Raw genomic sequence first — 23,696 nt, 5'->3', positions numbered from 1 at the left:
ATTTTCACTTTTACTTTAGTAAAGATTCTGAGTAGGCCTAGCTAGCTACTTCTTCCAGCACTGCGCTCTGAAATGTAAAGTAACCCTAGAAGTAAGGGAAATACTCAGGTAATGTATGTAACTCAGTATGTCAAAATTGTATTTAAGTAGGCCTACAGTACTTGAATAAACCACAGCACATGACAAACATATTATGGACCTTTATTTTTTTTGTATCCATATCCACTCCAGAAGGTGGCGGTTATGCAGCTACAGTCTACGGTTAGTCATCAAAGAAGAAGAAGCAGGCCGTTTTCTTCCGTGCCCTCCCCCCGCCTCCTACATGAACAGCAGAGGCTCCATTTTGTTTGGTTTTTGCGGTCACACAGTCGACACAGCCTGCAAGGAAACAACGCCAAAGCCGCTTAAAAGGTATGTGTACGCCGATTAAAATGCATTATAGCCCCACGCAGCAATTAGCGTTTAAAAAAATAAATAATAAACGTTATCTGTTGTGTATAAGTATTGTTAACGTTAGCGCAAATCAGCGCGAAACATGGCGTAGTTAAATTTGGTCGCTAGGCCCCACAGTTGTCTGGCTATTAACGTTAGCTTGCTACAAAAACGACACCATGTCAAGTAACGTAAATGGCTGCATAAGTACCGTTAGGTCGTCGTTATTTATCATCCTCTGTGTTAGCTAGTTAATCGGGGAAAATAATGTATATAACGTTAACGTCTGTTTGCAGATAACCGTTACCAACGACACCAACAATGAGTGGTTGTCGTATTTTCATCGGCCGTTTGAGCCCATCGGCCAGAGAGAAGGATGTGGAGAGATTCTTCAAAGGATACGGCCGCATTCGCGATATCGACCTCAAGAGAGGCTTTGGATTTGTGGTGAGTCGGTATCTAGCTACATGGAAATGGGTTAGGATGGCTTTAATATGCCGAGAATGTCTCCCAACTCTACATTAAAATAACGTTATATGGAGGAGAGTTATACTTCGCTTAACAGCAACAGAATATTTCAGGGTTTTCTGAGGTTTTGGAACTCCATAGATATCGATGTTGGAACTCTTGTAGTCGACGTCTTACGCTGTTTTGCATATATTCGTGACGCCATCGCGAATCTATTTGCATAAACATTAGTGGCTATCCCAAAGTTGCAGCAAGGGAGAGATCACTAAAGCAAAACTTGGAGGGGCTTTTCACTAAAATGAGAATAGCTGGTCCACCTTAAAGGTCAGCACAGACATTTTCTGAATGGTTATGTGCATTATAAAGGTGCAATATGTAATATATTTTAGGGATGCACCGAAATGAAAATTCTTGGCCGAAAAAGAGGAAACCAAAACCGAAACACCGAAAGACATTAGGCCGATTATTAGTACCATTGCATTTATGGCTACGACTGTGTACTAACTTTACTAAAGTCAAGGCATTGCAATTGTATGAATTAATATTAAAGGTTAATTAAAATAATATCTAGCAGCAATATGGCTACAATCTGATAGTCACATACAGTGTATATAGTAGCCTAATAACAGAATAGCTTACCTATTGTTATATTATTGTTGTTATATTATTATTATTATTATTATTATTATTATTATTATTTGAGGCACTTTCTTTCAGGATTTCACTGAACATATCAGACAACGAGGGTGCTGTTGTCTGATAATGCCATTTTTGGCCGAACATTTTTGGTAGCCGTATATTCGGTGCATCCCTAAAATATTTACTGTATTTAATCAACATGACCACAATGTGTCACCAGCTATTAAGGAAACATGCTAAGTTGAAATCCTATGTTTTTTTGTTGAAATACTATGTTTTGCTAAAGCCAGTATTTTCTCCATTTTTGAAATTTCCGTTCTGTGACAGAATGTCTGTTTGTGTTTCGGCCTGTGTGTTGGTATCAACCGCTAATTTTGAAAGCTGCCCTGGTTGCCACATATACCTGTAAAAACGCTAACCCAGCGCGCTGCAGTATAACCTCCAAGTATAACTTCTGTTCGGCGGGCGTAGCCGACAGACATTCCCTGTACCCTGGGTACAGACGACCGTGAGGTCGCTGTCTTTTAAGCAGCTGTTGCAGTGACGTTAAGCCGAGAAAACTCTGCAAGGTAGCTGCCTTTTTAGCGGTCAACATGGCAGCATCTAGGAACTCCGCTGTGGAGTAATGTCTGGCAATGTGAGACTAGCATCAAGCTAACATTGACATTGTGTGCCGTTGGGTTTAGTGTTCTCAACCTGGCAGCTCCTGTGAACGTCGACGCTGGGAAGGAGGGGCCGGGGTAGACTACTCTCGGTATTTTTTTAATTTGGGCTGCACTAACCATTTCAAACGCTAGCGGTCAGTATTACATATTGGACCTTTTTAAAGCTAAGGGAAGAATGGCTGTACTGCCATATTTAAAATGGTTTGGTGCTGTTCTGCTCGCACATTTAAGTGATGCATAACGGGTTAGTTAAAAACGGCCCATTAGTTGAGAAGTGCTGTTGTAAATGTTGTGTTCTGTTACAGGAGTTTGATGACCCCAGAGATGCCGAAGATGCTGTTTATGAGCTTGATGGCAAAGAGTTGTGCAATGAAAGGTAGGAATCTGTAGTATGTGATGTACAACATTTGGATGAACTACTCATTTTTCTTCTCTTGCTCTGTCGGTTTCCATGGAAATTTGTTTTATTCTTTAAAAAAAAAAAGGAACCTTTACTGTAATTTCAGGGTGACCATTGAACATGCCCGTGTACGTCTGCGTGGCGGCCGTGGCAGAGGAAGCGGCGGCGGCGGTGGTAGTGCAGGAGGACGTTTCTCTGATCGCTATGGCAGAGGTTCCCAGAACAGTCGGAGGTAAAGTTTTCACACCATCTGCAGTTTTGGTAACTGGTCACCTGCTTTCTCATGACTCATACGTTTTATTTGGTGAAATTCAAATTAAGGCTGCGCGATTAATCTAATTGCAGTCACAATGTCACTCTGTAATTTGAGTATAAAAAAAAGTGCTTTGTGCACTCCATGTTGTAACTCCGTTCACTTTATATTACACCCATCTTGAATGTCAGTTTATAAGTGCATACAAAATGTAGTAATTTAATAAGAATTTGTAATTTAATTTTCTAAAATATTAAGCTAGTAAAAACAATTCTTATGTTCATTTAATTTTGAACGTTCAAGTTAAAATCACATTTCAAAATGTTAGTAGCTAATTTTCTGCATGTTCCTTGATAATCAATAAACTCATGATCCCATTATATTGTAATTGCAGTATTGTACATTGCAATGTGACTTTTTCTCCAAATCGTGCAGCCCTAATTCAAATGAGGAAGGAACACATGTAAATGAATACAGAACAGCATGTTGTGTTAACGGCTCGCATTTGGCGAAAGGTTGATTATTTAATTATTGCAGCCTAGTTTACAATAGCCACCGTCCAAGTTTCTTTTCTTTTTTTTAATTGAGGTGAACCAGTTAAATTAGGATGTAATGAAAGACTTACCTATTACCTGTCTAAATGTGTATCTCAACCCCACAGTGCTATTGTTAAAATTAATTGAGTCTTTACATTTTCCCTTGTTTCAGCCGAAACCCTCCTCCGATGCGCACTGAGAACCGCCTAATTGTGGAGAACTTGTCCTCTCGTGTTAGCTGGCAGGTTAGTAACGGCACATGTTTTTTATGCACAGCAAGTCTCTACAAGCTGCAACACCACAAATGTTATCATCTCCAACAGTCTGCCTCCAACAATACACACATATTTTCATGCTGCTAAAAAATCATAGAATCTCTGGAATCTAATCAATCATTTGCTTAGCTTGCTAATATGTTTAAACAGTCAAACTATTTTATTGTGATAAGGCCCAAATTGTTCTTTTAAAAATAGCCGCTTTATTAAAACTGCATCTTATGCAGTTAGGTAATGAGTCAAAGTAACAACAAGAAAACACTTTGTTTCCTTTTTTATTTTATTTTTTTCCAAATTTTAACCAATTCTTCACCCCTTTATTTGCCAGCCTGACTGTTGTGTCATATGGAAGAGCTCGCTTATGGTGGAGTTAACCCCTTCTGGGTCCTTCTGTCTGGGTTGAGCCTGTGGTGTCAGCCAGTCTATCCTACTCCTAGTTGATGCCTGCTGGTCATGTGAGCGCTCGCTCCACACTAGAGGTGCTGGCGGCCCCTTCGCTCGCTCGCAACGCCCCCTGTCGAAGGCAGGGGGGCGGCTGGTGTGTGGCTGAGAGCGAGAGAGAGGAAACAGAGAGTTGGCAGAGAGAAAGGAGAGGAAAGAGCGAGAGTCGATGGTGACGGTGGTGGCGTATTGACCGATGGTTCGTTAATTTGAGGGGCTTCGGTCGATCGATATCCCCCCTCCCTTCCCCCCTCTGGTGTTCCCGCACATCGCGAGAGAGAGTGTGAATTCCTCCCAGGGTGCCCATGGATATAATCTGCAGTTATCCCGAGGTTATGGTGGGCTCGAAGAGCCTGCGGTCCACCCCAAAGGGTTTCACTCTCAGGTAGTAGTTTCCTCTCTTCCACCCTGTTCACTCTCTTTACTGAGGCAGGGTGCTGAGACAGGGGCGGTCCCGGCATGGAGCCCTGTGCCCTCCTTGCCAGGGAAAATGGGGCTCTCGGTGCCAAAGGCTGCCCAAGTGGCGCCACTGCAGTTCAGTTCATGCAGATGGTGTTCATGTCTCTGTAGTTGTAATGAGTCCAAGAATCTCAAAGCATTTACAAATACTTTTGTCTGTCCACTGATGGCACTTTTCAAAATTGGTTGATATCTAAATTGGCAAACATATCATTTTCTAAGGTTTTGTATTTGTTTGTTTATAATGAACTGTTGAAGAACTGGCTGATTAAACGGCATCTAAGGTTCTTGGACTCATCCTTCTTATCTGCAGTAGCCTGTGTAGTCCTCTCAGACAATCTAACCATCTCTCTTTTTGGGTAAATCAGTCCTGTTTTATGTCTCAGGCTGTGCTTGTGTCCTGAGCCTCTCCGTAAAGTTGACTGATGTTTACGTGTGTAGGACCTGAAAGATTTCATGAGACAAGCTGGAGAGGTGACATTTGCCGACGCACATCGCCCCAAGCTCAACGAAGGGTAAGACCCTTATCTTTGTCTGTTGGCATTAACTGGCTAATGAATATCATGTGCGAGTCATACCATGCTCACATTTGCAATTTGAGTTAAATTTACAACAAAAAGCGTAACTACTGATTATTTTTTTACAGGGTTGTTGAGTTTGCCTCTTGCAGCGATCTGAAAAACGCCATGGACAAACTGTCTGGGAAGGAAATCAATGGCAGGAAAATTAAGCTCATCGAGGCAGCCAGAAAGAGGTGAGCGGCTTTCCCTCTCACCCATGATTGGCCTCCACTTTCCACTCACTTTTCATACTAGCATCCCAAGATAACTTCATCAGCTGGATGGGATGAGAGGCTCACTTTTAGATGCTTGATCACAATGACCGTGTTGGTTTGGATAAGATGTATAAAGAGCATGGTTAATCGCACTAAGTGGATTTTAGTAGAGTTGGGCTGAACTGTTAGATGTGCCGTTTAGTTGGAACTCTGCTGTTGGAAGCAGTGTGTAAAATAAGGGGTGTGCAAAAATGGATTCACATTCAAATCACGATTCAAAATGATTCATAGAATTCCAAAAATCGCTTCCTTTTTTATTGTAAGTCTACTGAAATCACATGGGAAAAGTAACTACATTTACATACTGTGAATATTTTTTTTTATCGATAATCATTTTTGAATAAAATTGATTTTGAATTGAATCTTGAGCCTAAAAGTCGATATTGAATCGTGCACCCCTAGTGTAAAACTATTGATTTTATTTTTTGTATTACTGTGCCACTAAAGCACTTTGACCTTGCTACTAATTTAGACAATGAAATTAATTGTACAAATACCCGTGCCAGAGAAATGTGTGTACTATACATTATATAAATATATATAGGTATCCTAATGTTGTTCTTCCTCTTTTCCCTTCCACAGGTCGAGAAGTCGTTCCCGGTCTGAGAGCTCCTCTCGCTCCCGCTCCCGTTCTCGTGGTCGCTCTCCATCCCGCTCCCCCAGACGCTCCCGCAGCCCCGCCCACAAGGCCCACAACCGTTCCCGCTCCCCCAGCGTGTCCCCTGTCGGCGGCGCTTCCTCCCCAACCTCCAAATCAAAGGACCCCCCTAAACGGTCCTCCAAGACGAGCAAATCTGCCACCCCGCCCTCCCCTCCTCCTGCTCAGAGAGCCTCTGTCTCCCGTTCTCGCTCTCGCTCCCGCTCCCGTTCCCGCTCCCGCTCCCGTTCCCGCTCTCTTTCTACTGACAGCCAGCGCTAAACGCTTCGTTTAAGCTTAATGGAAAATCAACCGTAGAAACGACTCGATTTAACAGTTGGAGGAGTTGACCCACTGGAGCTCCCGTGACCCCTTCTGAAAGCCGAGACCACAGCTTTCCCCGAGTAGTTTGTTTTTTTTCCTCTCTGGATTGTCATAACTATCATCAAGCTTTTCACATTTAAACACCGCTACATTGTCAGGCAGGAACAATGATGTTCAGTCAATAATTTTATTCTCATTATGGGGCGTTTGAGTTAAATAACTTAAACAGAGGACGCTTGTTAAACAGTGATGCTGTTTGTGTCCCCCTCATTGCCCATCAAGATTAAACCTATATGTATGTTGCACCCTCCAAATGTCTTCGTCCAGCTAGACTGCAGGTCCTCCACTGCTGCACCATTTCTCTGTACTGACGCACCGTTTCTCACACGAAATGCCCAAGTGAACCAGCGTCAGGTCTCACTGTTACAGTCTTTGATGGAATCTGTTTTTTGTTTTTGTTTTTTTTTGGCAGGACTTGGAGGCTTTTTGTGTGACCACTTTCTTGCAATACTTTTGCTTGTTTTTTGCTCGTCCATGGGAGAGTTTTTAATCACTTTCCACATTTTTGTCTGTATGATATGAAGTCCTTTTGCCTTTTTTTTTTTTTTTTTTTTTTTTTTTTTTTTTCTCTCTATTTTCTGACCTACTGTACCTACAGCTGGTGTGTGTGTGTGTAATATCTATACCTGAGGATTCCTGCACGTGCGGTTTGTTTGATCAAAATTTAGAATCTTGTTAAATATTTTTTGTGCTTTAAAACTCAAATACAATCCACCACCATAACCGGCATTGGCAGTATCAAGAACACTGTGCAATTGAACCCATTGTTTCCGCAGTTAAACAGCTGTACAGTAAATAAACTGTTAATGTCACGGATCTTACATTTTCTTGTAGTTGACTGTCAAACAGATTTTGTTGAGAGATGTGATTCTCCTTTTTGAGGATAAGGTCAACACTTTATTTCAAAACTTTAAAAATGGCGTTGCTTAAAGAATGAAGATTGTTCTAGCATTGTAATTAAAGTTATTTTTATTTTTGGTTTAGGGTTTTGTGTACAGCATTGCAGACTTTTGTTTTACAGTGTATAATGTAATTCCAAGAATGCTTGTTGGTACTGTGACTGATGTTATTGTGGTTTAAATGAACGTGTAGGGATGAGTTTGAAGAAGAGAAAAAAAAAATGCAACATTTTTGTACGTATGGATTTTATTTTCAGTGAAAAATATGAACGTTTGTATGGTTTAGGAAGACGACTTAAACAATAAAAACAATTTTAACTAAATCATTCATCTTGTGTTTATATGGTGATTATATTAGGAAACTTCTACAAAGGTGTCAATTCAGACTATACAGTACTTTCAATCTTCAAAATCAGCCTGATATGGCTGATGTCAGTAGAAATAAAATCATACAGTCCCCTCACAGGCCTCTTTCAACTTGTCTTCAGTGATTGCTGGCTGGTATGTATCTGTAGGTCAGACAGATTAACACATTACAAATGCAAACCATTAATGCAACAAAATCCGCATAATTCCACATTCTAAAATAAAAATGCAAAATTTAGCAAGCATCTAACTGGTAAGATCCTAAACTCTGAACTAAATCGTCGTCGATGTCAAGATTCTGAGTTTATTTCTCTTACTGCGCTACGTAATCTTACATTTAGTCTATTTAAAGTCTATTTTTGGCACCAGGAGGTTTGGCATGTTGTAACAGGTCACCAGTCAGAATCAAACAGGATTTGGCAGCACACTGTCTTCACAAGGCTAGCAGGGTACCCCAAATATCTCTTATCTACTTGGTGGATTGGCACCAATGTTGTACAGACATTAATGGTTTAAGACATTGTACATTATTCTAATAAGTGGTGATTGTTTGAGTGTTCCTCTAGCACCAAGTGAGTTTTGTTTTTTAAATTACAATATCTCTATTGGTTTGGTTTTTTGACCAAATACTTGCAAAACTAATGACACTCCCATCTGCCTCAACTGCACTTTCTAGTTAGTGCGAATACTTTATACTACATTGTGTATGTGATTTTGGGTTTATATTCCATACAGTGCAAAGCAGGAGTTTAAGTACAGTACATCACTTTATCATTTCTTTTTAGCTTTAATCCTCTGGTTTGAGAATAAACTCATAACTGTTCATTTATTCTATATATTCCTCTATTCCTATTTTTTGTCCTACATCATGTGGTGTGGCTGGTATTTTGTCTACTTCTATTAATACAGTGGTATGAAAACATCACTCTGTATTAGGCTGCTCACTTAGGTGGCATAGTTTTATGTCGGTTAGCCTAATAGCTGGTTAGATTTGCACTGAGAGATGATTTTATGGGAAGTACCCCATGCCAATCTCTAAGTATGGTGAAGGGTATGTGATGATGTGGGGCTATTTTAATTCCAAAGGCCAAGGGAACTTTATCAGGATGCCTAGTATCCTGGATCCATGAAATAACTGACCTTTAAAAATAAACATCTGCCTGCCTCTATGGGAATTTAACATAGGGGTGTACTCACTTTTGTTGCCAGTGGTATAGACATTAATGGCTGTGTGTTGAGTTTTGAGAGGACTGCACATTTACACCGTTATACAAGCTGTACACTTAATACTTTACATTGTAGCAAAGTGTCATTTCTTCAGTGTTGTCCCATTAAAAGATATAATGAAATATTTACTAAAATGTGAGGGGTGTACTCACTTTTGTGAGATACTGTATATCTTAAATGATTAATCAGTTAATTGTATGCAATTCTTTTCCCAGTCCAAAATGAAAAATGTTAGTGTTATGTGGTTTTAAAAGGCCTGTTTAACTCACCTTTCTTTCTGAGTGTGAACCATTGGTGACACCTGAACAGCACGATGAGCAGCCCCGCCTCCGCCAGCTGGAACAGCCCGTAGACCGCGGGGAACAGGAACAGAGGGCCGATCAGCGCCGGGGGAAAGGCCACTTTCAGAAGGGTGGAGCACAGCTGGATGTTCTGACAGCCTGTTTCCATAGCAACGGTCCTCCGCTCCCTTATTCATAAGACATGGATACATTAAGGAAGGCAGTTTATTCCACTGACTTGACTAATACTACCCATCACAATATCCACCAGAGCTCGAATTCTTGTACCACATAACTCACGATTGGTTGAGTCTGAAGAGCCAGGAGATGATGTATCCGAAGGAGTAGCCTATGAAGGGTATGAGAGCACCGATGGCCATGAGCGGAGGAGACACCACCGTGAGGATGGAGTCTTCCATATCAAGGCTGACAGCGATGCCGATTCCCACGAAGCAAATTATCATAAAAGTGATGCCTACCTGAGAACACCACGACAGGAGACAAGTTACATTCATTTGCCTTTTATTTGGTTTCTATATTATCATTTCAGAACATGTCTGGTGATATTCTATATTTGATTTATTCTCACATATTGTCTGTGTAGCTAAAGCCTGATCTTATTCCTGTGTGAAACAGAGCTCCATAGGCATTTTATTAAGGACATTTCTGAGCCTTTCTTTTTGAAATTAAATGATTTGTGACTGTGATTTTTTTATGTTTTTAGTGTGAGCCAATGGGCTGACACAGACAGTGTACAGAAGTTGGTTTTGGTTGATTATTTCCGTAAACTTTTTTAAAATCTTTAACCCTAACCCTTTCAATTATTTGATTTCTAGTTAGTGCTATAATATGTCAAAAAATGACTGAAAGTGAAATATGCCCATTCAAATCCAAGTCCACGTTGATTTCTCGATTGCTTGTTTTATCTGACCAACACTCCAAAACCTAAAGATATTCAATTATACAGTACAGGCCAAAAGTTTGGACACACTTTCTCATTCAATAGATTCTCACTGAAGGCATCAAAACTATGAATGAACACATATGGAATTATGTACTTAACAAAAAAGTGTGAAATAACTGAAAACATGTCTTATATTTTAGATTCTTCAAAGTAGCCACCCTTTGCTTTTTTTGATAACTCTGCAAACCCTTGGTGTTCTCTCAATGAGCTTCATGAGGTAGTCACCTGAAATGGTTTTACCTTCACAGGTGTGCTTTGTCAGGGTTAATTAGTGGAAGTTTTTCTCTTATTAATAAAAAAGCAAAGGGTGGCTACTTTGATGAATCTAAAATATAAGACATGTTTTCAGTTATTTAACACTTTTTTGTTAAGTACATAATTCCATATGTGTTCATTCATAGTTTTGATGCCTTCAGTGTGAATCTACAATGTAAATAGTCATGAAAATAAAAAGGAAACGCATTGAATGAGAAGGTGTGTCCAAACTTTTGGCCTGTACTGTACATAAGTCTAAAAAACAATCAGCAAATCCTCACATTTAGAAGCTGCCGCGTACAAGTGTTCAATGAATGAAAACTGTTGCCTGATAATTTGATTTCATTTTACAAACCAACTATTATGAATCAACTATTAAGCCAACCTTCTGACCCTCCTGTGTGCGCTCTAACCTTTGTGACGGTCTTGGCGTACCGCGGCCTGTAGTAGTTGATGAGGATGCCCACACTGCAGGGTATGAGGATCATGACCAGCGATACGAGGATTTCAACGTAGGGCACGGAGTTCTGCAGGTCGAAGCCCTGACAGTAGAGGTAAAACAGCAGAGGCATCATGCCCAGAGCCAGTACCGTGGAGCAGGACGTCATCACCATGCTGAGCGGAAAAACACAGGGCTGATAACTTCTTAGCCCCAGACATAGCTTTCTGGCTGGCGATGGCCATTTTAATCCCACAAGGATGCAATCTAAGGCTGTTCTTACGCTAGATCTTGTGCCAACTACTGGCCAGACTACCTTTTGTATATTTGTTTATGCCCACCAAGTTGGTCAAAACATCCCCTTGACCAACACTTTGGTTTGTAGTGAGGAATCTAGTAAACTGTTGTGTAGGCTAGAAAACAATCTCACCACAAGGTCAGAATCAGAATCAGCTTTATTTGCCAGGTATGAGGACACATATGAGGAATTTTGCTTTGGATTATACAATGCTCACAATGTGCTTACTCATACAAAACTAACAACAAAAACAACCAATATATACACACTATAAACAGAAACAATGTAGACAGGCTGAGGCAGTAGTGCAATGAAGAGTGCAAAGCGTGCAGGAGTAAATCATTCAGGAGAGGTAGAGCGGTCGTCTACCAATTGGAATGCCGGTGGTTCGATCCCTGGCCTCCCCTGGTCTACATGTCAAAGTGTCAAGCAAGACGCTGTACCCCAAATTGCCCCCGATAGTTTGTGTGAACGCGCGGGAATGTTTACCTGATGAGCAGGTGTTGCCTGTAGTGGGTAAAGCGCTTTGAGTGGTCTTTAACCCTAAATCACATGTGTCAAACTCAAGGCCCGCGGGCCAAATCCGACCCCTTGCAGATTTTGATCCGGCCCGCAAATCAATTTAGGTTCACACTAGACTTTGACCCACATAGTTTTTGTAGCTTTTTTCAATGTTTTTTTCTGACCTTTTTGCCGCTTTTTCCAATGTTTTTTGGCCCGTTTTACGACGTTTTTTCCCCACTGTTTTTGTTGCTTTTTTCAACTTTTTATGTCGTTTTTTTCTTTGATGGCTAAGTTACTTTTTTGCCTACTTTTTGGGGTATTTATGTCGACCAAGCTGTAAGTGAGGAGATTATATGAGACATGCAATAATACAATAAAAGATGCTTGACTTTTACGATGAAATAATAGCATGTGAATAACCTAAACATTTCTGGCCTTGGATGTGATCCTTATTTTCCAGCGTGGCCCTTCGTGGAATTGAGTTTGACACTCCTGCCCTAAATCAATGCTGTCCATTTACCATCCTCATTAACACAGACACAACTATTGGCTTATATCTGATGATGTAGCGCATCCAAGTGTTTGTCAAATTACAAATTATTTTTCATTGTGTGAAAAGAATCTGTTTGATCAGTGTTGTTTTAGTCATTAGGGCCTTCATTAATGTCTCAAGCCGTCCTTTTAGCGCAGCCAGATAAGCTCCTCCTCCGACAGATAGAGCAGGAATGTCCTCAACACCATGCCGCCACACCTGGTCCTACATTAATAAGATACCTAATGGGGTGAATGGCCTAGCGGTCGAGTAAAAGTGGTGACCATTATCTTATTTATGATAATATCACAGTTTTATGATCAGACCGGTGATGTCCTGCAGGTCATTCAACTCTAATAATGACAGGATGTACTCTGTTTGGCACAGCACTTCATCAAAATCACAACATATTTTGAAGCCATACAGATAGTTTAAGTTTTATATTTCTTATTGGGACTATTTCTTTGGTAATTGGAGAAGATAAATTGGACCAAACGGGAAACATTGAGGCAAGAGTGACCCAAAATTTGCATGCTGTATGTTTGCTCGATCGATTTGCTTATTAATTGTTCCTGTTTTCTTCAGACGGTACAAGTCTTATCATTTCCACACGCAGCACATTATGAAACTCCGATTAAGCAACAAGTGATTTTGATGCTGATATTTCTGTACTTTTACTAGAGTAAGATTTTGAATACAGGACCTTCACTTACTTCTACACTGTGGTATTGCTACTTTTACTTATGTAAAAGATCTGAATACTTCTTCCACCACTGCTGTGTACTTGTATTCAGAGGACAATGGACTGACTCATATTGGATCACAAGGACACTGCATAGTTTTATTACTGAATTCTCTGTGAATTCTTAGTTGATTTAAATGGGATTATTTTAACCGTCCCTAATCTAGTTTCTGTAACTCCAGTGTTCACTTGTAACCTTAATCACCTTGTGTGTATTCATGTATTTTTGGAATATATTTCTTGGTCAACAAATATGTCACAGCAAACAGGTTGTGTGTGTTACCTGAGGTTCATGTCTCCCTGCAGAGCCAGGGCCAGGATGTTGGAGAGGGATCCTCCAGGACAGCAGCCACAGATCAGAACCACCACAGCCGTCATTTCAGTCAGCTGGAACGCCTACAGCATGAAATGATAATGAATTCATACAGAGTGATGATGCCAATAATCTATTATATCTATCTATTAGTGATAACAATGTCTAATAGTGATACCCGTGCGGATCTGATTATGGAAATAAAATAAATGGAAACAATGAAAAACTGCAATGCAAAAGAGGGGTATGTGTGGGGTGTAAGAGAAACATGTGAACAAATAAATCAAACAGATGAATAATACATAACTTGCACTAATATGTTGTTGTTGACAGGTCTTCTATCGCAACCATAATCATTATTTGGGGAGCTTATTCCCCGGAGTCGGCGACTTTGAGTCCATGAAAAGCGCTATATAAATTAAATTTATTATTACGGTCGTCTACCAATTGGAATGTCGCTCTGCTACGCCCTGCAGTGCCCTGCTACGCCCTGCCACGCCCTGTTATGCCCTGCAGTGCCCTGCTACGCCCTGCCACGCCCTGTTATGCCCTGCAGTGCCCACTACGCCCTGCTATGCCCTGCTACACCCTGCTGTGCCTTGCTATTTCTAACTGTTATTTTATTTCTAGTCATAGTTCCATTATCTTTATTGTTACTATAATTGCCACTGTTCATCACACCCCCAACCGGCATCGTCAGACACCGCCCACCAAGAGCCTGGGTCTGTCTGAGGTTTCTCCCTAAAATGAAGTTTTTCCTCGCCACTGTTGCATTAAATGTTTGCTCTTGGGGGAATTACTGGAATTGTTGGGTCTTTTTAAATTATAGTGTGGTCTAGACCTACTCTATCTGTAAAGTGTCTTGAGATAACTCTTTTTATGATTTGATCCTATAAATAAAATTGAATTGAAATTGAATTGAATTATTTCTTTCTTCGTCTGTTAATGTTACTTTTTCCCTTTTTGTCCTGTTAATTATTATGCCATTTTACTGCTCATTTGTCACAAAAATAATAAGATTTATGTTAGGGTCACAGTGGCCTCGAGCAAAGTACATTGAGTAATAATAACAAGTGAAACAGGAGCAGAACGTATCGCTTCGCGTGAGAGCAAACGACGATGAGACACAGAACAGTGGCCTCGACCCTGGCGTGTGTTGTGTGAAGATAACACTGTGCTGGAGAAAAGAGGGGGCCCATGAAAGAAAGCATAAGAGATGAGGGGAAGTATAGATCGGGGCTCACAAGGTCTGACAGTCTAGAGATACGTGGACCGGCTCTGGCTTGTTGTCTGTTGCTAGGGAAACTGAGTCTCAGCGTGCTTTGTGATCCCACAGATCTGTGTATTGAAACTCCGATGCTTGACTGATTAAACAAATGTATTTGACTTTTTCTTATTGTCTTATTTGGCTCTTGCTTAAGATCAATGTAATTCCAATTTAACAAATGCGCTGGGATATATAGGTCTTTTATTTGGAGTCAGAAACATTAGCCTCTTACCGACCAAGTAGTTACAGGAATGTAGTTATAGGAACAGTCCACTTCTAAACAGTTCTACTAACTACTCTCACCCAAAACCTTTTTTTCCCATTTGCATTCACACTGGCCAAGTGGCCATAGGAACTGACCTTTTGTTATTATAACACAGCCATCTAACCACCACTTTGCGGAAAAGGGAAACGACCCTGCCCTGAAGTAGGAGCTGAAAGAGTTACAGGAACTGTGGCCAGAGGAACTTAATAATTCCCAAATTGGTAAATGGTAAATTAATTTAGTGGATGGTCAGGTTTTGATATTTTATCATGTGCAAATGAGGGGTATTGAAACTCCAGCTTATTTCGGGGTACAAAAGGATTTATTGCCAAATAAGTAACACTTACAAGGAATTTGCCTTGGTGTTTGGTGCATACATACATTAAATGAACAAACATATACAACATTAAGATAAAATAAACAGAAACAAATTATATAAAATAACAGTTTAACATAACTGGAGAAAGCTGCAAGCAGCAATACCAGATGCCAAGCAATCGGCCCAATATGGGCGCTACGCTAGTAATCTTAAAAACAGGAATACTAACCTTAGCTAGGCAAAAGGCTGAAAGAGGCATGACACCAAACTGGGCCAGCGCTGCTATTGCTACCCCCTTAGGTTTCACAATGTGAGTCTGGAAAGAAGGAAAAAGATGTTTGGGTACATAAATCTTAGCATTATCGTAAACACGGTCTATACACACAGATAATGAACTTTAAACAGACGGATATGTATGGACAGCTTAAGTCACCTTGATCTTGGACACCTCCATGGTGCATCCTAGTGAAACCATGGTGATGAATAGGAGGAATACCATAAGTACATTGATGATTTGCTCCATCACCGGCGACACAAGACCCGTGAAAACAGAGCTGGTGTTAGCAGCCGTCATGTTGAACACAAAGCTTTGATTTTGCCACAAAGCTGGTTCAGAGAACAAATCCAATGTGTAGGCCTTGGTGTCTGCCATGTTGGAGCAGCACGTGGGATACTGATTCGTAATCTTATGAAAAACACAAAAACATGGGCACACAGTTAGACACAGGGGGAGTAAGAAAGTAGATCCAGTGGCCACAATGATTTAACATCATAAAATGTTTCTTTGAGCTTCCTTTATTCAAGTACTCAAGTACAATTCTGAGGTACTTGTACTTTACTTAATAAGTATTTCTATTTTGTGCTACTTTATACTTCTACTACGCCACATTTCAAAGGGAAATATAGTAATGTACCATTACTCCACTACATTTATTTGACATATATATTTACTAGTTACTTTTCAAATTAAGATTACATTAAAAAATAACAATTTTAAACAAAATGATTGTGATGACCCCTCTGCTCCACTAGGTGTGTTTTGCAGGATCTGGGTCAATGCAAAGTGTCAGCGTCAACTTCATGAACCACACCTGGGCCCGGTGTCGGATATAAAAGCTCATCACCTTTCCACAGAGTGTTTGCTCTTCCCTCACCGCAGCTGTCTTTTTGGTTTTGCTTGTCACAGACATTTCCGCTCACCCATACAAGACTGATTACCGACTTCCACATTTCTTCTGTTTTTATTCCGGTTTCTGTAAATAAATGCCTATTCTACGCTAATACTCCGTCTAGTCTCCCGTCTTTGTTGCTGCCTATGAGCCTGGTTGTGACAAATGGGGGCTCGTCCATTTCTGTTGTTTTGTTGGTAAGTTTGTTTGTGCCTTAGGTAGCAGCAGGCACATGGTTGATTGCACAAGCTGATCATGTGATTTGGTCCACATGCATGCTGGTTTTGGTCGTGTGCTCTTCTCTGGTCTCTGAATTTGCTCAGGTATCTGGTTTGTTTGGGAGACATTTGACGAGTGCAGTAATTAGGCTGTGTGGTTGCAGTTGTACCGTTTAACGAGTCGCTGATTTGTTCTTGGGGATATTCCTGTTTAAACTGCTGCTGTTCTGTCCCTGTAGGCTTAAGAGTGAATTCCCTTTAGAGTTCTTTGGGGGTCTTGTGTTATGCTGACGTGGTTAGTGTCAGTTGCTGACGGGCAGCTGTCTCAGGAGCATGTGGAGGAAGGTCTGGCAAAGCGAGAATATTCCCAATGCAATATACTATATTGGTCATATCTTGCTCATTATCAGCTGCGATAGCGACACTGGTATGTTTTTCACCTTGTGTGTCTGTGGGTGTGTGTCATCACTTATGTTTGTAACCAGTGGAGTCGCCCCTTCTGGAAATTATGCAGGTTTAAGGCATAACTTCGCTGGTAATATATATATATATGTATATATATAATTTCTACCAAGTTCATTGATTATCATAATTAGACTCACATGCAAAATATAGATATTAGAGTATTGATATAGATATATAGAGTTATATACCTTTATAATTAGGCCTTTATTCTTTTACATAGCATAGCATAGAGCGGTTCAGTTTTGATATTCCCCAAGAGTGGGGGCTCTAAGTTGTCTTTACCTTCTTGTGATAGGCAATGTGGTAGTGTGATGGTTACAATGTTAAGCGCCCCCTCTACTGATCATAAGAAATAACTTAATTAGATGTTTAATGCCACCCTGCAATATCAATTAACTATACAAAATAAATGACCAACTGCTAATTGGGAAATGAAATATAATAATACAATTATTTGGTTGTAATTTTCAAGAAATGTCAAAGAAGTTACTTGCTAATTATTACCTATGTCACAGGAAACGGTAGACCTGGGAAATAAAAACCTTTGTAATCATTCCTTAAATTAACATTATATTATGTATTTTTGTATAATAATAAAATTCTACTTTTTTATTATTTCCTATACATGTGTTAAAGAAATTACTAGGTATTTATTACTTGCTTATTGGAAAATAGTGGAACAAAATAGTCTTGGGGTGAAAGTTACTTGCTAATTATCACATACTTACCATGAAATATGCAGACTGTAAAATGAAGTGTTACTGGATGTTATGGTATCTAATAACTTAATGATTGATTACATGCACTTGGTCACACTGACCCAGGACGGTTTTTACTGGTCCTGGTAACTATACAAAACAGGAGGGATAAAAATGAAACCAGTGTCTGGTCTAGTTTGGCCCCTTTGTCATGTTTCAGACGTCCACGAGTTGTTGATGGGACTTTACACTCGAAACTATTCCAATGGTTTCATTGAAATAACTGTTCAAATCCCAAAGAGATCAAATTAGCCACTATTTCACTAAAAGTCCATCATTATAGAAATGCCTAAAATAGGAATAGACATCTGTGTATCAGAACTTGTTTTTTCTTCCTTCCATTCCTACAAATCAGATTTATGATAATAAAATAAATTATAATATAGCCTAGAATTCTCAAAAAAGGACATGAAGTACATTTTGATTATATTCCTTCTGTATTTTAACTTAAATAAAATGTCAAATGAATGACTTTAATTTGTAATGGAGTAGTTATACATTGTCGTATTGTACTTTACTTAAGTAATAGATCCGAGTACTTCTTCCAACACTGTAAGCTCACAGTTTTCTCATTCCCTCATCCATCAGTCATGCATAACACTTTCTGCTCTTTGTGATAAGAATCAAATAATCAGAGCATGACCAGAGTTAAGCAGCCAGAAAGGAAGAAAAGTCATTTAGAGAGACACAGCAGGTCTTCATTACTGTTTCATCCTGCACTTGATGGACAGAGGAGGTCTGCAGTCAGCATGTTGAAAACAAACTTGACAGAAGCTTAACACAGGCAGCACCAGGGGATAAGTTATGTGACTGTGGAGGACACACTAACATAAAACACAATACTGTGTGTGAAAAGACATTCCTCCTACCGTTTTCTGAAGTGGTCATTGAAATAAGAAGCAAAGCAACGTGCACACTAAGTTCTGAAGAAATATTGAGATCCTGAAGTCAGATACTTGATTGTTTTAATAAAAGGTCTGCTCACCGCTTCGTTGTACGTATACGTTGTTTTCTTTAAAGTGTTCAATTTCTCCGAACATGCAGAAAGGTCACTGTTGTGTTGATAAGCAGTGCTCATCAGTGATCAATGGGAGCATTATCTTTCAGTTCATAGTACACATTTTATGATCCTGAGAACCTTTCACCTAATATTTCATGTGGAGTAGCTCCGAAACATTGTCTACCTTCACCAGATATGGACGGTTAAGGCATTTTCAAACACCATGTAATTCCAAATATTAGCATTTTTGGTTATACATTAAGAAAATTAAGACAAATACAATAAGTAGAAATGGATTTGATCTCTAACACTCTAACACAATAAAGCACCTGTAGCAGAACACACACTGCATGTCTCTTCATACAGCTGAGTCTTGCACTGTCCTGGTTTCAGCATGTACTTAAACACATGTATAAGTATGTATTTAATACCAGTATTTTTTTTATTTAATTTCATAATTTATACTTTTTATTGATCCCCAGTGGGGAAATTACAATGTACACTCTGTTTGATAATCACTACACACAGGCCAGAAACACACAGGCCAGAAACACACACACACACACACACACACACACACGCTCAGGACCTATTCATGCACTAATGGAGAGATGTCAGAGTGAGCCAGTGCTGGACCAGTGCCCTGAGCAGTTGGGGTTACGGTGCCTTGCTCACAAGCACATTGGCAGTGGACTGGTACCTCTCCAGCTACCAGTCCACACTCCGTACTTTGGTCTTGAACAAACAACCCTCTGGTTCCCAACTCCCTACGGACTGAGCTACTGCCACTAACTTCTCCAATGAAGATATTATTTGGTATCATTGCAACTGCATTAACGGCATTATTAATTGCTTATATCTGCTTATAACCACATTATAGTGTTTTATAAACCATTTTTCAAATGCTTATAAATGCTGAAAAATATGGGTGCTGTGTTGCCAGCAAGTTATTATTGCATATGCAAGACAGAGAAATTGTATTTAAAAAAAGAATTATGATATCAAAAGAAATCTAGAAATAACTCACAATTTTAGCAGCAATTTTCAAATGCATGCGGGCCATTTCCAATGAAACAAAAGTCACAAAAATGTCACAATTCACTGCTTGTTTTATGTTTATACTTTTATACTTTTAGTGAGTCAACAAAAAATACACATTTCTGCAGCACGTCGCTTAAATCTGGCTAATCTGTTGACGACCCACGGGGAAAAATATCACAGTGTTTGCTTTCTGCAAACCTCACTCTCCTTTGTGCTTAGATGCCAAGTTAACCTCCATCTCCAGAGTTTACAACCACATCCTCCCTGCTGGCATGCTCACATGCTGTGTGCAGACAAATTACCTTCACAGGGTTTCTCATAGCTTTTTTGCACCCATTAGAAGAAACACAGGAGTGAAAAAAAACAAAACAAAAAAACACCACAGAGCTTTATAAATGTGTCACACATACACATACATACTGGCTTCTTGACTGTTCTGAAGGTGAGAATTGCACACCTATTCTTGGAGGTCAGTTTGTACAAATACAACACACATGGGCTCCCCAGAAACACACATGGGTTCCCCAGAAACAAACACTTATCCCTGCTGTAAGTGTAAAACCGACAGATTTGTTTGCAGCTATACATATTTCATATATTGTGTTGTTACCTGTTGGGCCAGATGTTCCTCTACTTGTCTCTCTGCCTCTCTCTGAAACAAAATCTACTCCTTGTGTGTTGGCACTTTCTTTTTGTCATTCACAAATGACATATGAAGGCTAGGTTGTACAGAGGTGCCATCTAGTGCAACAGTTGTCTTCTGCAGCTTGCACATCATGAGAGATGTCTATGGCAAGGGAACTTCTAAAATCTAATTAACTGAAGCGGGAAAAAAAGTTTTTAGGAGATCAAAAGGCATCTTTGAGTTGTTTTTCTGACCCAGTTCTGTAGCCAAGATCTGGAACATATTTCTTTTAGCTTTGTCACCGAATTTAAGCATATAATTTCAATGTGTGTTTCTGCAAATACCTCAGATACATTTGAAAAAAAAAAATGTAAATGCAAACTTTAAATAATCCTCTCTCAGGACATCTGCAAGAGAGACTGCATTGTGGAAATTTCTGAGGAAGAAGATGTTGTGAAATGTCCCCAAACTCTTTGCATGCTTTCTGTTAGATTTGTTTACTGGCAACAGCAATGAGTCATACAGAAGAAGAGAAGAACATCTATATTAGTATATTTGTCCTGTAAGAGTATAACTCGAGTTGTTTGTCCTAATCTGCTGCAAATGAAACTGCCACAGTGGGAATATTAGAAGAAAGAAAAAAAAACTTTTCTTAGTCAGACAAAGCAACGTCTAAATCTTAAGACCTGCTACTGGGCCCAAGAAAATGCAATTTTCATTACAAGTTTCTGTATTTCTATTTGCAGAACGATCATCCGCTTTTCGTTAATAAATGACGCACTCAAAAGGGCCACTTGCTGCCAAAAATGGCCTCGGAATTTATCAAGAGGAGAACATTGAAAACACAAATGGATGATTATCATCAGGCGGGTTGGCGACAGCAATCTGGCAGATAAGCTTCAGCCAAGTACACAAATTACGTGCAGTTCACAGCTTGTTACTCTAAAGCTCATGCCAGGGTTGCTGATAGCTTTCATTTGCTGGGCAATTCCTGCTGTTGCTAAAAAGGCTGCAAAACCCATCTGCAGCAGAGAATAAATGAAAGAGGAAACTCCTCATGCATGTAGCTCTGTGCCAGCACCAGAGAAGCTTGTGAATACTCTTGTATATTTAAAGCCAACTGTCAGTGTTAAAGTCAGTGCTGTGAGGGAGTGACATCTACTAAAAAGTCACCACCACATGCAATAAATCTCTCTTGCCCTGTCCTCTCAAAGGGATCTAATCTGTAGTGGAAATACTGCACGGACTGCATTCTGTTTGACTTGGTGAAGAATCATGATGAGTCATAAAGTGTGAAAGAGTCTCTACAGTGAATTAATACACCTTGGGTTTGTTTAAAATGAAGTGGTCATTATCAAACAGACATTTCCTCAAATAATATACAAATATCCATGAAAATAGGAGCTTACACACAAGTATTAAAAATAAAGTAGAGTAAACTTTCACTTTATTCACTGAGAATGTACTTTATTACTGTAAATATATAGATCATGTATTGCAGTTTACACCTCGTCAAACTTGTACATTCTTCTGAAATTACTCTCTGATGGTATACATCTGACAGTTCACCCCTCCCCTCCCTTTCATAAATCATGCACTGACAACAATGGCAAGAAGAGAAAGAAATCTCTAACGTACTGGAGCCCTTTCAGTGTAGTCTGCAATATGCTGGAACGGAACAAAAGGAGGGCATTTTAATGGTTTAAGAGGCTGTAAGGACATAGGGGGAAGGGAGGGGAGGGAGGCTCTGCCTGGACTGATCAGCCTCTCAAGCTATAATTACAGCCCAGTGCTTCACATACCTGGATTTTTTACTACTTTTTCCCTCCGCCAGCCCCAGCCACAGCTAATCAATGTCTGAGCCCCCTGCAGCCTAAATATTATGGACTGAAATGGTGCTAAAACACTTCATAACTCAGCTCAGGCCTTGGGGGAATAGCATTAAGGGTGTGGAGTGAAGGCAGATAAGAAAAATCGCAGTTTCTGGGAGCTCTGCCTCATTATCATATTTTTTCGGTAAAATTAGCCATCCCTAGAAGTCATTTAAATGCGATTGTAGACCACAAATATAGCTAGATGCTTTGTCTCTGTCATCCATGAAAATGCAGAGGCTTCACTGCAGCGGATGCATTCTTAAAGGCAGGCCTTATTGTGTTGTCATCCTTTACATATAGGCTATACTGTTGCCGACCATGTTTCTGGGTGACCCGGTTTGGCTCTGCTGCTGCAGGACATACTGTATAATTCTATAAAATGGAGGAAACAGGAATGGAGGAGGGGGTGGGGGGGTGGTAAAGGATCAAGGTCAGTGCAGGTCTAAAGCTCTGTGTGTGCATGGAGGGCAGGGTGTCACCCGCAGCTGCTGTGGCCTCTTGACCTTTTTTTTTTACACATTTACTGATCCACTGTTGTAGTGCAAAATAATCCACAGTGTAAGCTCCTTATCTACAGCACAATATTGAGGAAAAGGAAGTACCAGAGCAGATTATTTGCAATTCGTCCTTTGACCAGTCTCCACACACTACATAACACATTTTCCCCCCACCATTACATGTATATGAAATAATTTTAAAGGTATGTGTTGTGGAAAAGTTCTGCATCACAATGGCTACATGTCAGAGTTTAACGGCTGTAACCAACAATAAGTTTGTGATGAGACTTAAATTGATTAATTGTCTGGACAATGAAACACCAGCAAATATTTAAAAAATGCCAATCCAAATATTCCAGAGTGCTTTGATTTGTCCGGCCAACAGTCCAAAAGCCAAAGATAGTCAGTTTACTGTCATAGAAGAACAACAAACACAATATTGACATTCTAGTAGTTGGAACTAATTTAATTTACCAATTTTGCTTGAAAAACTATTTAACGATTATTAAAATATTTGTAAATTAATTTTCTGTGGCTGTGTGTGTAAGATAAGATCAGATTAACTTTATTGATCCCACATCAGGGAAATTCACTTGTTACAGCAGCTCAAGAGTCAAAAAAGCAAAGGAAAAAAGTGACTGAGTGATACATAAAAATGAGATAGATAAACACAACAAGACAAAAATAAAAAAAAGCTACATATACACAACTTTTACTTATAAACATAGCCTACTTCTATGATATATAATTGCACAGGATATTTGTAATAGACACATGGTGTGTAGCATTAAAGAGAATAAGGGAAATATAGGCCCTATAGTATAAATATAATTGCACAGGATGTTGTAAATGGTGGGTGATGGTGACAGAGACCACATTACATTATCTTATGTTGTCTGACTCATAGATATAGACAATAGATGTTCTATATCTATGGTCTGACTGCCGTCCGTG

At 39.7% G+C, this 23,696-nt stretch overlaps 2 protein-coding genes across 2 annotated transcripts; one reads left to right on the top strand and one right to left on the bottom strand.

Moving 5' to 3' along the window:
• The first annotated feature begins 252 nt into the window (after nt 1-252).
• On the top strand, nt 253-7,646 carry srsf5b (serine and arginine rich splicing factor 5b). The gene is made up of 8 exons (XM_039781654.1): nt 253-411; nt 729-879; nt 2,510-2,580; nt 2,711-2,836; nt 3,566-3,638; nt 5,010-5,083; nt 5,215-5,322; nt 5,986-7,646. The coding sequence occupies exons 2-8, from the start codon at nt 754-756 to the stop codon at nt 6,320-6,322; spliced, it is 915 nt and encodes a 304-aa protein (XP_039637588.1). The 5' UTR covers nt 253-411; nt 729-753; the 3' UTR covers nt 6,323-7,646.
• Nucleotides 7,647-7,707: 61 nt separating this feature from the next.
• slc10a1 (solute carrier family 10 member 1) lies at nt 7,708-20,450 on the bottom strand. Its single transcript, XM_039781653.1, has 8 exons — nt 20,357-20,450; nt 15,529-15,780; nt 15,325-15,411; nt 13,215-13,327; nt 10,830-11,031; nt 9,498-9,676; nt 9,186-9,385; nt 7,708-7,832 (listed from the first exon to the last, which is right to left on the bottom strand). Exons 2-8 carry the CDS (start codon nt 15,745-15,747, stop codon nt 7,771-7,773), a joined length of 1,062 nt encoding a protein of 353 aa, XP_039637587.1. The 5' UTR covers nt 15,748-15,780; nt 20,357-20,450; the 3' UTR covers nt 7,708-7,770.
• Between the last annotated feature and the right edge of the window lie 3,246 nt (nt 20,451-23,696).

Source organism: Perca fluviatilis, chromosome 18, assembly GCF_010015445.1.
Source record: "Perca fluviatilis chromosome 18, GENO_Pfluv_1.0, whole genome shotgun sequence".
In the NCBI taxonomy this organism is placed as follows: domain Eukaryota; kingdom Metazoa; phylum Chordata; class Actinopteri; order Perciformes; family Percidae; genus Perca; species Perca fluviatilis.
Note: the sequence above shows the minus strand (reverse complement) of the source record. Positions and strands in the feature narration are given on the sequence as shown.